The sequence below is a fragment of the Ciona intestinalis genome, unplaced genomic scaffold (assembly GCF_000224145.3).
Source record: "Ciona intestinalis unplaced genomic scaffold, KH HT000101.2, whole genome shotgun sequence".
Lineage (NCBI taxonomy): Eukaryota > Metazoa > Chordata > Ascidiacea > Phlebobranchia > Cionidae > Ciona > Ciona intestinalis.
The window spans coordinates 507,570-521,057 of record NW_004190423.2 but is presented as its reverse complement, the minus strand read 5'-3'; the positions used below and the strand labels follow the sequence as shown (position 1 = coordinate 521,057).

The window sequence follows — 13,488 nt, the reverse complement described above, 5'->3', positions numbered from 1 at the left end:
TAAGTAGGCATGAGGTGTATGGAATAGAAGATACAGAATATCTGTATTATAACAGCTGTTGTTGCCCCACCCCACCACACAAAAATAAATAAGTTACAATGTTACATAATGTAACTTCATACATTCATTGTCTCCATGTAGAGTTAAATGTATTCATTTGAGTTAACACTGCTTAATTTATCATTCGAATTCTCTATTGGTTAAGTTACTTCTTTTTTTAAACCAGTTTCGATAAGAAAGGGACCATTTTGAACATGATATTTAATATACACAGATGCTGTTATAATGAGTAATTTATATGAACAATTATAATCAAATGTTTTAGTGTTTTGTCACTGCTATAATTTTATAACCAATAAGTGGGCATGGCTTTATATTTATAATACAAGATAGACAGATTAGATGAAACTTTAAATTAAGGAACGCCAATGAGTTCTCCAGATTGAATGCGTTGTTTCATTCTATTGACAGTGTTGTAGTTACATTGTTGGTTTCTACAGCAGCCAAAGCGGCATTCTCTGCAAAACAATTTATTTTAGAAAACCCATTGATTTGATTTATGAGCACTTTATGCATGGTGGCTTCATACACTTCCAGTCGAGATAGGATACTTTCATGTTTATCCTCGGGGTGGGAAACCAAAGAGTTTAATACACGGGTGTTGCACACCATACATGGTGGCTTCATTCACCTCATGCTCCCTGTCAAGTAATAACATGGGTGTCTTTCTATAAACCAGACACGCATGGTGTATTCATACACCTCATGCTCACTGTTGAGTTGTAACATGGGTGTCTTTCTATACACCAGACACACATGGTGTATTCATACACCTCATGCTCACTGTTGAGGTATAACATGGGTGTCTCTCCATAAACCAGACACGCATGGTGTATTCATACACCTCATGCTCACTGTTGAGTTATAACATGGGTGTCTTTCTATAAACCAGACACACATGGTGTAATTATAAACCTCATGCTTACCGTTTAGTTGAGATATTTGTATCAAGAACTTACTTTGTTTCACTTTCCACTCTATCAATGCTCCTCTTTAGATAGTCAGTATCATATATATGTTGCAGAACATCAGGGCACGACATCGAACATATGCTGGGATCAATACATTTCCATCTTATGAACTCAGCTGTGAATTTAAACATAAAAAGATGTGCTTTAGATCGTTATGTACTTTATGCTGTTGGGCACTTCTGGGTAAGATGAATATTTGAATACTGTTAGGCTGTTAGCAAATAATGTTTTATATTTCCTAATTGTGTTTTAAACAATTAACAACACTCTTTTCGGGTTGTGGCGGTTGTATAATTCTCTAAACATTCTTTGTTTACTACCAAATGTAACGAGAAAATTGAATGAAAACATGAACCATCTTACCCCTTGTAATATATACGCACCATCTTACCCCACCTGAAATACGTGGACCATTTTACCCCAACCTAATATACGTGCCGTCTTACCCCAACCCACTATATGTACCATCTTACCCCAACCCAACACACGTACCATCTTACCCCAACCCACCATAAGTACGATCTTACCCCATCGTATTATACGTGGACCATCTTACTCCAACCACCACACGTACCATCTTACCCCAACCCAATATACGTACCATCTTGCCCCAACCCACCAAATGTACCATCTTACCCCAACCCACCAAACGTACCATCTTACCCCAACCCACCATAAGTACGATCCTACCCCACCTAGTATACGTGGACCATCTTACCCCACCTAATAAACGTAAATACGAACCGTAGTGAACTCCATTCGCTTCTGCTGGCGACGATATTTCAAGTTTGAAACATACGTCATTATCTGAACACGTCATCCTTCTACGTGCCCAGCGGTATCTGTATGACCCGAGCTTTGTTACCTGGCCAATGGCACACACCAAGGCTTCACAGGTGAGTGCGTTTATGGCGATTGCTAAGATAATAACAAGTCTGTAGTCCATACTTGTAATTAAGATCAGCTTGTGCTAACGTAAAAGGGTTGGGTAAATGTTAAACCTGGGCATTGAAAAAATACATATATTGTAATCTGTATTAGTAAGTAGTAAACTTGAGGTGTATACGAAGTCGCCCATATGTTCTAACTCGACAATGAGGATAAGGGCTCCATACACCTCGAATCATACAGAAACAGCGCTAAATCAATGTAATTCGTGTTTAAAAGTCATTTTAGGAAGTCTTAATAAATTTATATTCAATTTTGAATTCGTCAGTTTTCCAAACATTTTTGCATTAATAGTCTGCGATCGTCAAATATCGTCTATAACGCCGTTCGAATAACTGCGACTATATAAACTCACTGTATAGATATACCTCAAGGGTAAACGTATATTAACACGGTAGCTATCATATAAACCGACATATAAGCACTAAATAACGCTGCTTTAGTAGTAAGCTTATATCGTATTTGGAAATCGCGTACTTTTTCTTGTTTTCGAAAACGAAAGTCTGTTACGTGCCTGGCAACACGTTCGTAGGAAATTCCATTTCTATATATAGAAGTCGCGACGTTGCTGATTTGTTTGTTTCAATCACTCATGTTTTTTGGTGTAAACAACATAACAATCTACATGATAACGATTGCAGCAAATAAGCTGTTAGGTTATACGACGTTTGCGTAGCTGTCGGGCCTTTAAACTCTGTCTTAAGTAGATCGAGTCTGGACTCGATAATTTAACCGAGGTTTTTAACCTATATTGTTTGTATGTCCATTACCTGATGCTCACTGTTGAGTTATTACATAGCTGTCTTCTGATATACTAGGAACACCATACGCATGGTGTATTCATACACATCATGTTCACTGTCAAGTTATAATATAGGCGTCTTACTGTCTTCTCTTTCACCAGATATACGAGTCAAAAAAATGCCACGGCTTGTATACATGCAAAGTAAAGTTCAGTATATTCAAATTTCATGTATATATATATATAAATATAAGGTGTATTTACCGACACAATTGTTATAAGAGTAAATCATTTCAAAATATCGCGCTTGTAGTAAAACTTTAAAAGTCAAGTATTTTAGTGGACGTGCTGTTTACGTTAAAACAGAAAATGGTAGTTTTTTTGTGTTGTACACGATTGGCACTGTTCGAAAATACGATCGTGGAAAATGGCAGTTATCTGTAACGTATCAATAGGCGTATCACGTATCAATATATTGGGTTAAATAGTATATCTGAGTTTTATGCAACATGTTATCGGGCTGCGTCGAAAAATGGTAAGAAAAATGTTGTTTCTAAGTGTATTGGTTGTAATACCGGCTTTGGCTTTAAACTCAAGTAAAAACGATTCGTTTGTTAACGCTGCATTTATCAAGATAGTAGGGTGGGGGAAGATGCGACACCTTTTCATTATATTTTCTCATCCCATTTGGTAGTAAACAAAGAAAATTCAAAGAATTATAAAACCGTAATCTCACGACTCCAATAAACCGTTCGTAATTGTTTAAAACACGGTCAGGGTATTTGGATATTATGTGCTCAAGGTGTCCCATCTTGCCCCACCCTACTATATCTATATACCGGTTAAGCTAGATTAAAATGACGCTGCTAAATACGAAAGCGAGAGACAAAACGGTGAAGAAACGTCCGCGATTCGTAGTTGCTGAGCTCCTTGGTTTGTTTACAGGTTCTGCTGTCGTGTAAGCCATAGTTTCAATTAGTTTGGTCGCATAGCGGTTGCAGTTGTTTTCATTGCAGCAGAAATGCGAGCAGGATCTGTAAATAGGTGAACTTGAATCGGTAGTTTGTATATGTATAATGCATTCGTTGTATGTGGCATTGCATTTTCTATATGGGTATAACGGTATAAGGTCTTCAGTGAGGCACACCTGAGACCTGGGATGTAGGCCAGAGTTGGTTCAGCACCGTAAAATAAGTATAAAATGGTCAAAATTGCCGCCTTTAACGATATTTCGTTGCCGCAAGCTGACAGTAGACAGCAAATTAAAACTTTAGCAAAATACAAAGAATAACTTACGTTACGTCAAATGTCATTCCTCTGAATTGATTTTGTACTTGAGCAGTCGCATTAACAAACATATCAGCTAATGCGTCACAAGATAAATTATTACACTGTTGTTGCGTCACACACATGCCTGTCGTGACGTTGGCTGGAAAGAAATATATTTAATACAACTTAAACAAACATCCTAGCGTGCACAGTCTTTATCACACTGGTGTTATGTTTCATACACCTCGTGCCCGCTTACGAGTTACTACGCATGTAACTTTGTGGGTGATTGTTTTCATATATGAATATAGCTGATAATTTAGACAACCGAGTAACCACTGGGCTGGAGCAATTTCTCTTAAGTATCTTGCCCAAAAACATATAAGCCCACAATGGTAGCAGCGACGGGACTTGAACCCCTAAGCGTTATATATTACGATGTTGTATAATTACGACTCCACGATTGTCTGTTATAATTACCTTCAATCCTTCCTTGCGCTTTAACTTTTGCATTCGCCCTCATACACATTGTGTTTTGCCCTGTGCATGCTTTAATATTCCAATCAGCAAAATTAGCGACGGACGAAGTAAGATTATATCCTTCTAAACAACTCAGCTGGGTTGCCATTCCCGGCGTGGGGGATTCCCCAGTTGGTGCCGTTGTATTTGTAGGGGGTATTTGTAGAGCAGGGTCGCTTTTTATGACCGAGATCTCGTTTTCGTTGCACTCGTTAGCAGCACAGCATGCCATGTCACAAGTCCTGATTGTGAGGTGTATATACCGTTATTGTTATAACGTGTAACAATTTAAAGCAATACTACCTAACTGAAAAACAGCGCCTCAAAAAACGTGTTCATATTTTTAACCACAAACCCACTGTATAAGAATAAATTTGTGGAAATTGTGGCCATCTAAAGCAAGACCGTTTTACAGAAAAAACAACGGTTTAAAAATCTTCAAACGTGACATTGATATGTTTAAACTCATTACATTATATATACAGTAGGGTGGGAAAAAGGAACAACTTTTCATTATATTTACCGTCCCGGTTGGTAGTAAACAAAGAACATTCAACGAATTATAAAACCGTATCCGCACGACTCCAAAAGGCCGCTGTTAATTGTTTAAAACGCGATTAGGATATTTAGATATTCTGTGCTAAAGGTGTCCCGTTCCCCCACCTAACTATATGTCATTATTCACCCATGCACACCCCTATAGACGCCTATAACTTACCTTACAACGAACTGTATTCCAAATAATTGCGCTTGAATCGTTGGATTTGCTAAAATAAATAATTGCGCAAGATTGCCACAAGTTGTATTCTTGCACTGTTGTTGCGTCACACACATACCGGCTGTGACGTTGGCTGGAAAGTAAAAAAGTCCGCTGGGTAAAGGCTGACGCACAAAGGCCCACGCTTAATTTATAGCTTCCCTGGCGCGTCTCACTGAAAAAGACCTCCCCCGTATAGAATCTCTATTACGGCGTGTAAAAAAAATGCCTCAGTTGGATCTATACTCTGGATAGTAGCATTTTGGGTGTTGGGTAATAGGCTAACTCTTAAGTTGTACTTCACACGTGTTGTATAGAAATAGAATATAAGTATTCATAAATATAAGAATATAATTGATATAGAATCTTGATGATAGCACCCTCTGGGATAGACGCAGGCGCGCCAAATATTGTGTATTACACTTGCATTCAAACTTACCTTCAAATATACCCGCTGCCAACACATCAGCTTTCGCCCTGATACATTTTGCCTGGTTACCCGTACACTTGGTCACGTTCCAAATATCCCGGTACATTAATGCAGATGTTAACGTATACCCTGTGGCGCAATACAGGTCGTATCCGGGCCCTGGTTCCGGTACAGGGACTTCCCCAGCTTGTACTGTAGTCGTGGGTTTTTCTGTTGTTGTTGTTGTTGTTGTTGTTGTTGGTGCTTGTAAAATTTCTGGGTTGCTTAGTATTTCAGATATGGTGTTCTCGTTACAACCGTCTTGGTAGCAACAAACCACGTTGCATGTTCTATAAATAGAATCATGAAATGTCAATAATCGAAAGTTGTTTTAATGGGCGTGGTGTGATTGTAACTTGAAACGAAAAACAGCATGGGAGATATCCGTGCTAGGATTGAAGAACCAGGGATCCTGGGTTCGAACTCAAGCCAGGGTTGGAGAACCAGGGATCCTGGGTTCGAACTCAAGCCAGGGTTGCAGAACCAGGAATCCTGGGTTCAGGCAAAAACATGAGTAAACTTACACGTTAGTAATCACGCTTTGTCTCCCACCACCGCTTGTAAAGAGCGTTGCTGCGGTCCTGCAGTCCACTTGTGAGCAGTTATATTGGTGAGCACACGATTGCATGGTAAGGTTGGCTGTGAGGCGAAATAACATTTATTTGAAAGAATAAAACTAACCACGCCTATTACAGATATGTAGCTTAGTATTTTATTTATCCTCGCTTGGCTGGGCAAACACAATCTTTATAACACAGGTTTTCTGTTTCATACACTTTAAAACTTCCGAAAAATCACCCACAAAGTTACATACGTGGTAACTTGTAAGCGGACACGAGGTGTATGGAGCAGAACACTCGTGTTATAACGACTGTCATTGTCCCGCCATGCGAGGATAAATAAGTTACATTCGTATATAAAATACTTATACAACTACAAGTTACATTCATATAAATTACAATGGCCAGCCTTACTTGCAAGAAACCCGTACATGAACGCCGACGCCTCCATTCGCAGGCAAGCCCCGCAGTCGTTTTTATTTTCCATATTATGAATCCCAGCCGATGTTAATTCGAATCCATCGCGGCAAATGAAACCTTGGACCGCGTATAGTGACGTCACAGACAGGCATAATATCGTAAACAACTTCATAATTTTGGATTATTTGTAATAGTTTACCTGTCTACTAAGAACATTTTAAATGAACGTATTTGATTGGGTTTTGTTGCCCATCATATCTATATACACCCAGCGTTTTTAGCGTAGATATTTCTTTGTTTATTTTTTTTAAACGACTTTTACACTACAGCGTTACTTGCCTGGATGTAAAAAGAACAAACAAAGAAATATCTATCAGGTTGGGGTAAGATGGGTCAGTTTTTCGTTCTCTTTTTTCGACCCATTTAATAGTAAACAAGAAAATCTTTACAGAAATATATATTCGTATCATCTCGAGTCTTAAAGAGCGTTGTTAATTGTTAAAAACCCGATTAGAAAATAGTGAATATTTATTATCATCTGCTAACGGTATCTTAGCCCACAGTACCATACACCTTATGCACATATATGCAAACGTCTGCCTTAGAGCTTTCTCACTAAAGGAGTTCCACATCAGTTAAATCAAGTTCTTAATACACTGTCTGTTCCTGTCCGTTTATCTGTCTCTCTTTGCGTCAACTGGTCACTTGCAACAGAAAGCGTTTTCGCGTTCATGCCTCAACTAATTGCTCTTGTTTTTGGCACCTAAGTGCCTGTAGGTCACTCAAATATTTATGACCAAATAATAGCCATTGTTTCACCACACCCAGCGTATCTGTTACGTCATAAATAAGTCGTGTCTTCTAAATGATATCTGTGACGTTACAGTCGGGTGGCGCGATACATTGTCATTAATCAAATCGCGTTCTGTCGCCGAATCATCTTTTTGTCACGTTTTTTCGTGTTCTTTTAACTAACTTTGCAAAAAAAAAAAACATTTTGTGTTTTATTTCGTCATAATTGACTACATGACGTCGTAATTATGACCCTTTGTTATAATTATTTGCAATTAATATGCATTATGACGGCATTGCACCCTTTTAAAGGTAATGAAATGCAATTATTTGATAATAAACAGTGATTGTTACCACAGTGAAGTTAAAGTAAACAACATGGGAACTATACATGGCCTCTGTTTGTTCATATGCAAGCCTTGTTGTTTAACAAAGCTGTTGTTTTGTCATAAATGTATTTAAATATTAACCAATCCGGTGGTTTTTGGCGTTCACACAGAAAAGCCCATAGCTCGTCAAAAAAATATTTAAGCGACGTTTACACTACAGCGTAACTCGCCTCGGTGTAAAAAGAACGAACAAAGTAATATCTACACCCAGCGTTGTTCAGCGCAGGTCAGCGTAGATATTTCTTTGTTTGTTCTTTTAAGCGACGTTTACACTACAGCGTAACTCGCCTCGGTGTAAAAAGAACGAACAAAGTAATATCTACACCCAGCGTTGTTCAGCGCAGGTCAGCGTAGATATTTCTTTGTTTGTTCTTTTAAGCGACGTTTACACTACAGCGTAACTCGCCTCGGTGTAAAAAAGAACGAACAAAGTAATATCTACACCCAGCGTTGTTCAGCGCAGGTCAGCGTAGATATTTCCTTGTTTGTTCTTTTTAAGCGGCGTTTAACGCTGTGAAAGAACAAAAAAACATCGACTTCCTTCCTAACATCGAAGTAATCTTGTAATGCACAAGATAAGAAACCGCATTTGCATTGTAACCATACTACAGGAAGACTTTCAAGTAATTTTAATCTTCGTTATCCAGTTATGGGAGTTTGCTGTATATCAGCTGTTCGGCTCCAGCTTGAGATTAGAGGTTATAATATGCGTAGAATGTGTTTACAGGTGCAAGTATAGCATTTTGGATGAAATGTTTTCAGAATGAATTTGCATTCGTGGTATGTTATCAGTATACAGTAGATGTTCTTGTGGCGTATGAAGGGTATTATATGTATATTCGTTAAAGGGTATTTGTATTTTATGCAGCGAGAGATTTTTTAGTGGAGTTTATTGAATGTAGCTGTGAAAGAGACTTAAAAGTTGCTCAGGTTCCCCCTAAAGTCATGTCTGCTTATCCACACACTGCAATAGTTTCAGCAACTCGACTGTGGGCATGGGAGTGGCAACCATGGATAAGTCACTTAAGTTCCCACCCACGAGGATATAAATGATCAAACCAACCAAAAGTCATGTCTGCTTATCCACACACTGCAATAGCTTCAGCAACTCGACCGTGGGCATAAGAGTCGCAACCATGGATAAGTCACTCAAGTTCACGTTTACATAACGTTATAAACTCAGTAATTACGAGGCGAGCGCGCCAGTTAGTACATATATAATTAACCAGGAACTGAGTAAGAGTTAAAATCTGCCGCAATGTTTTGCTTTGTATTTTAACAGCAACCACAAACTGCAGTTCGCCTTTATTCCCAATAAGTAATGCATTACTTACACGGCCTTTTGGACTTGGACTTACAAAGAACGTACTTACACTGTGGTGTTAACAAAAGCAGGGCGTTGGTTTGGATGCAAACTCAGTTTTAAAATCATAATATGTTTTATATGGTCAGCAGTAAGCGTCGACCATGGTTATCTATCATGCGAAATAACGTTAAGATGAGATATATAGCGCAATTGTTATTAATATTAAAATGTATTTTTTAATACAAAAGACAGCCATTTTTTTATCCTACATTGGTCTTAAAACGTTGTAGTTTTATGGTTTATCTTTTTTTTATTGTAGCCTATAAAGTTTAGCTTACTTAAGCACGTTTGCATACAGAATCTCAGGCTTGCTGTATTACCTGCGTTAAACATACGATGGTAAATACCATTGTGAATTCGACCAAGTGTTGGAGCTTCAGTAAAAACAACGGGAGGAAAAGAGAATTGGTCGATTGCCCTTTGGGCGTGGGGGTAACTATGCATGCCATGTATTTATAGCTACGTTTGTGGTGGACCGAATGTATTTATAGCAGTGTTTCTGATAAGGGCAAATGCGGTGATTATGGTCGCCGGTTGCAAAAAACCCGCAGAAAGCAATAACCTACAAAATAACATACGAGATGACTCGTACGAAGTGTATGAAACAGAACACCCGTGTTATAACGACTGTCGTACCATGCTAGGATAAATAAGTTACATTTATTGATTCAACTGACCAAGCCAGTAAAACTAATAATTGCCCACAAAGTTACATACGTGGTAACTCGTAAGCGAGTAGGAATGAAAACTATTAACTAAAACTCATATAAAGTTTTTAACCCGCCTGTACAAACAGGGTTGCACGGCTAGTTGGCAAGAATTGAATGGAAAACTAAAAGAATTCACTTATCAAGGTAAGACATAGTTCAAGTTTGGTAAAAGTGCTTGTATAAAAGCCAAGGGGTGCCTGGGTTCGAGGCTCAATGCTGGTGTTTTAAGTATATAGATTTTTGCTATCGTATTCGACGAGATAAATACAATTTATGCAGCAAATTACACAAACATTTTTATCCAAAGTATGCCAACACTAGTTTTAATGTAGATTGTGTATTTTGATTGTTCTGGTCCTCGTTATCGTATTCGAAGTGATAAATAAACTGTCATTCCATTATTCAGGTTGTTTAAGGAGGCATAATAGCTACAACTGTTCAAGCGACCACTGTAGAACCATCCGCTCCGCCCGTCTCAGTCCGAGTGATTATAAAGAAAACGCTAAATACGCGTCACCAACTGATGACGTCACATTAAAGATTTGTTGTTGCACAAAAGATGGCTGTAACAACTTTGTGACGTCGCGGGATACCCCATTGAGTCGGAAAATGAGGTTTATGACGTCACAAACTGAAATGACGTCACAGACTGAAGTTACGTCTTTTATGTCAACGAGAACTACGGCATTCGGTAAGTTATATTATGACGTCAACAAAAGATAAAATCCGAGTAATTGTTACGTCATTATAGAAACATCGTACCCGATATGGATGAATGCTGTCACTTATTGCGTCATAATCACGTCATTGTTCGCCATCTGCTCCTACTTGTTACGTAAAGGTGATGTAATAATAATAATAATGACGTTGCAGTGATGTCATAGTAAATATTTTTGTCTACAGTTTTGACGTCACAGATGTTCCAAGACAAACTATGTCATCATATTCGGCAAAAGTGAGTTTGTTTGTTTTATTTACGTGATTACGTCAGCATTGGTATATATGATATATAGTATAAGTATAATTGTTTTCTAATACACAACACCCATGTTATAACGACCGTCGTTGCCCCGCCATGCGAGGATAAATAAGTCACATACGTGGCAACTTGTAAGCAAGCACGAGGTGTATGAAACAGAACACCCGTGTTATAACGACTGTCGTTGCCCCGCCATGCGAGGATAAATAAGTCACATACGTGGAAACTTGTAAGCGGGCTCGAGGTGTATGAAACAGAACACCCGTGTTATAACGACTGTCGTTGCCCCGCCATGCGAGGATAAATAAGTCACATACGTGGCAACTTGTAAGCAAGCACGAGGTGTATGAAACAGAACACCCGTGTATATAACGACTGTCGTGCGAGGAAAATAAGTTACATACATTTTTATCAGTGTTATATTGTTTCTATTTTTAGTATCACCCGTGACGAAGTAAAAGAAGATGCAACGCCGTTAGCTAAGTAAGTTATTTAAATATAAATATGTTTGGTCATTTTAATAAGTTAATTTATCTTCAGGTCTGTGACGTTAGATTCCAATTTATCGGAAGACAAAGTTGTATGTGACGTTACAGTGGACTTTAAAGACGTCATTGGCATGGGAAAATTTGGGTAAACATATAAAACGTAATTAGTTTTTTTCTTTAAATAAAAACTGTTGGCAATATCAGTGCTTGTAAAAGGCTTAGTGGGCTTGGTGAAACATCTGCTACAGTATAATGAGTCTATACTTCATAATTGTAACCTTGATATTCATTTTAGTATTGTGTACAAAGCCAAAGGGAAAAACCAGGATTGCGCTTTGGATCTTTGTTTTAAAGGTAAGTGAATGAATGTAACTTATTTTTCCTCGCACGACAGTCGTTATAACACGGATTTTCTCTTTCATACACCTCGTGCCCGCTTGCAAGTTACCACGTATGTAACTTATTTATCCTCGTATGGTGGGCAACAACAGTCGTTATAACACGGATTTTCTCTTTCATACACCTCGTGCCCGCTTACAAGTTGTTGCATTTAAAAAAAAACGAGTTTTTGTAACTTAAAACATATCATCGTTATATCTATTATAAAAAATAAACCACTTTATTACGTCATAGTTGCCCTCGATACATCCGATAGCAGACGTTGCCATGACAACGAGGTAAACATTCACGAATTGTTGCGCATGCGCTGTGACGATCGCATTGTGACGTATTATGGAACGCGAATCGTCGGTGGAAAGAATGGAATCATTCTACAATATTCTACAAAGGTGAATGATTGAATGTATGTAGCTTATTTATCCTCGCATGCTGGCGGGACAACGATTATAACATGGGTGTTCTGTTTCATACACCTCGTGCCCGCTTACAGTTTACCACGTATGTAACTTTGTGGATGATTGTCTTTATATATGGACCATGGATGATTGTTTTACATTAGTGACCACTGGGTATTAGCAGTAGTCGTTAAGTGTCTTGCCCAAAGATACATACGCAAACAATGGTGACATCATCAAGCCGTGTCGTAATTTTTGTTCTACTACTTTAACAAACGTATTCGAATAACTTCATTTTTAGGGCAATTTACGAAACTTTCTTGATCAAAACACAATTGGATTAAAGAAGTGCATCAATATGCTCTGTGACGTCACAAGCGCTGTTGCATTCATGCATGAGATCAATTATGACGGAGGTAAAGACAATTGTTACGTCATTTCGTACTGCTTATATATATATGTATACAGTACCGTGGGGTAAGATGGATGCCGTTAAAACATAATATGCCACATTTTCTGATCGTATTTTAAATTTTTCAATAACGCCCTTATATAGAGTCGTGTTTTGTAGAATCGTATATTTATCATTCCTTCATTAAATAACTAACTAATTATTTTACAAAAGGAACTACATAACATGACAAAGTGGTTGGCGCCCTTGCCTCCAACCCAGAGGTAATGGGTTCGCTCGTCACTGCTACCATTGTGGGTGTATGTGTCCTTGGGCAAGATACTTAACGGCAATTGCTCCAACCCAGTGGTCACTAATCGGTTGTCCAAATTATTAACAATACATAAAAAAAAAGAAAACATAAAAACAGCCATACATAAAAACTGATAAAATCCAGCCATACGAGGATAAATCAAGTTACATTCAACCATCCATCTTACAGACAAGCCCCGTATAGCTCATAGAGATATCTGCAGTTCAAACTTCCTGGTCAACCAAGATCTTACGTTGGTTCTTACCGACTTCGGTGTTTCTATGGTGATCGATGACGTCACTGATGACGTAACGGGAAACATGTACGCCCAGGTAAAAGTGTTCTGGTACAATGTATGTCGTTTATCCCACCGACCGGTACACTGTTCGTCGTTTATTCCACGATTTTATCATTTTATTCCACAAACCGTTACCTATAGTAGAGTGAGGGAAGATGGGACACCTTTAACACATAATATCCAAATAGCCTGATCGTGTTTAAACAGTTAACAACGGTCTATGGAAGTCGTGAAGATGTTTTATAATCCATTT

The 13,488-nt window shown here is 38.3% G+C and overlaps 3 protein-coding genes across 4 annotated transcripts in view; 1 reads left to right on the top strand and 2 right to left on the bottom strand.

The window, feature by feature from the left end:
- Window positions 1-109: 109 nt before the first annotated feature.
- Window positions 110-2,056, bottom strand: LOC100183698. Its single transcript, XM_002120932.5, has 3 exons — window positions 1,776-2,056; window positions 1,020-1,146; window positions 110-518 (listed from the first exon to the last, which is right to left on the bottom strand). The coding sequence occupies exons 1-3, from the start codon at window positions 1,975-1,977 to the stop codon at window positions 416-418; spliced, it is 432 nt and encodes a 143-aa protein (XP_002120968.1). The 5' UTR covers window positions 1,978-2,056; the 3' UTR covers window positions 110-415.
- An 857-nt stretch (window positions 2,057-2,913) lies between these two features.
- Window positions 2,914-6,918, bottom strand: not1 (Not1 protein). 2 transcript variants are annotated; one of them, NM_001032429.1, is given in 8 exon segments: window positions 2,914-3,367; window positions 3,564-3,755; window positions 4,018-4,150; window positions 4,471-4,751; window positions 5,228-5,360; window positions 5,706-6,025; window positions 6,260-6,374; window positions 6,710-6,895. In NM_001032429.1, coding segments are annotated over 7 exon segments (1,347 nt in total). In that variant the 5' UTR covers window positions 6,888-6,895; the 3' UTR covers window positions 2,914-3,367; window positions 3,564-3,568.
- A 2,626-nt stretch (window positions 6,919-9,544) lies between these two features.
- The window catches only part of LOC100186885 (activin receptor type-2A-like), a 5,317-nt gene continuing 1,373 nt past the window's right edge, over window positions 9,545-13,488 (top strand). The window contains exons 1-11 of the mRNA XM_026838664.1: window positions 9,545-9,694; window positions 10,059-10,116; window positions 10,379-10,663; window positions 10,724-10,813; window positions 10,876-10,927; window positions 11,390-11,434; window positions 11,492-11,584; window positions 11,735-11,793; window positions 12,073-12,227; window positions 12,535-12,649; window positions 13,127-13,269. Of these exons, the coding sequence (XP_026694465.1) occupies window positions 9,599-9,694; window positions 10,059-10,116; window positions 10,379-10,663; window positions 10,724-10,813; window positions 10,876-10,927; window positions 11,390-11,434; window positions 11,492-11,584; window positions 11,735-11,793; window positions 12,073-12,227; window positions 12,535-12,649; window positions 13,127-13,269 (1,191 nt within the window). The 5' untranslated portion in view covers window positions 9,545-9,598. The remainder of the gene's footprint in view (window positions 9,695-10,058; window positions 10,117-10,378; window positions 10,664-10,723; window positions 10,814-10,875; window positions 10,928-11,389; window positions 11,435-11,491; window positions 11,585-11,734; window positions 11,794-12,072; window positions 12,228-12,534; window positions 12,650-13,126; window positions 13,270-13,488) is intronic.

Excerpts from the sequence above, each read along its gene's own strand:
- LOC100183698 (XM_002120932.5), bottom strand. The coding sequence starts at position 1,977 with ATGGACTACAGACTTGTTATTATCTTAGCAATCGCCATAAACGCACTC. Across the intron at positions 1,147-1,775 it reads AGCGAATGGAGTTCACTACG|CTGAGTTCATAAGATGGAAA; the intron begins GTTCGTATTTAC and ends TTAAATTCACAG. Across the intron at positions 519-1,019 it reads AGAGTGGAAAGTGAAACAAA|AGAATGCCGCTTTGGCTGCT; the intron begins GTAAGTTCTTGA and ends ATTGTTTTGCAG.
- not1 (XM_026838623.1), bottom strand. The coding sequence starts at position 6,887 with ATGAAGTTGTTTACGATATTATGCCTGTCTGTGACGTCACTATACGCG. Across the intron at positions 6,375-6,709 it reads CATGTACGGGTTTCTTGCAA|CCAACCTTACCATGCAATCG; the intron begins GTAAGGCTGGCC and ends TTCGCCTCACAG. Across the intron at positions 5,361-5,705 it reads GGCAGCGGGTATATTTGAAG|CCAACGTCACAGCCGGTATG; the intron begins GTAAGTTTGAAT and ends TTTACTTTCCAG.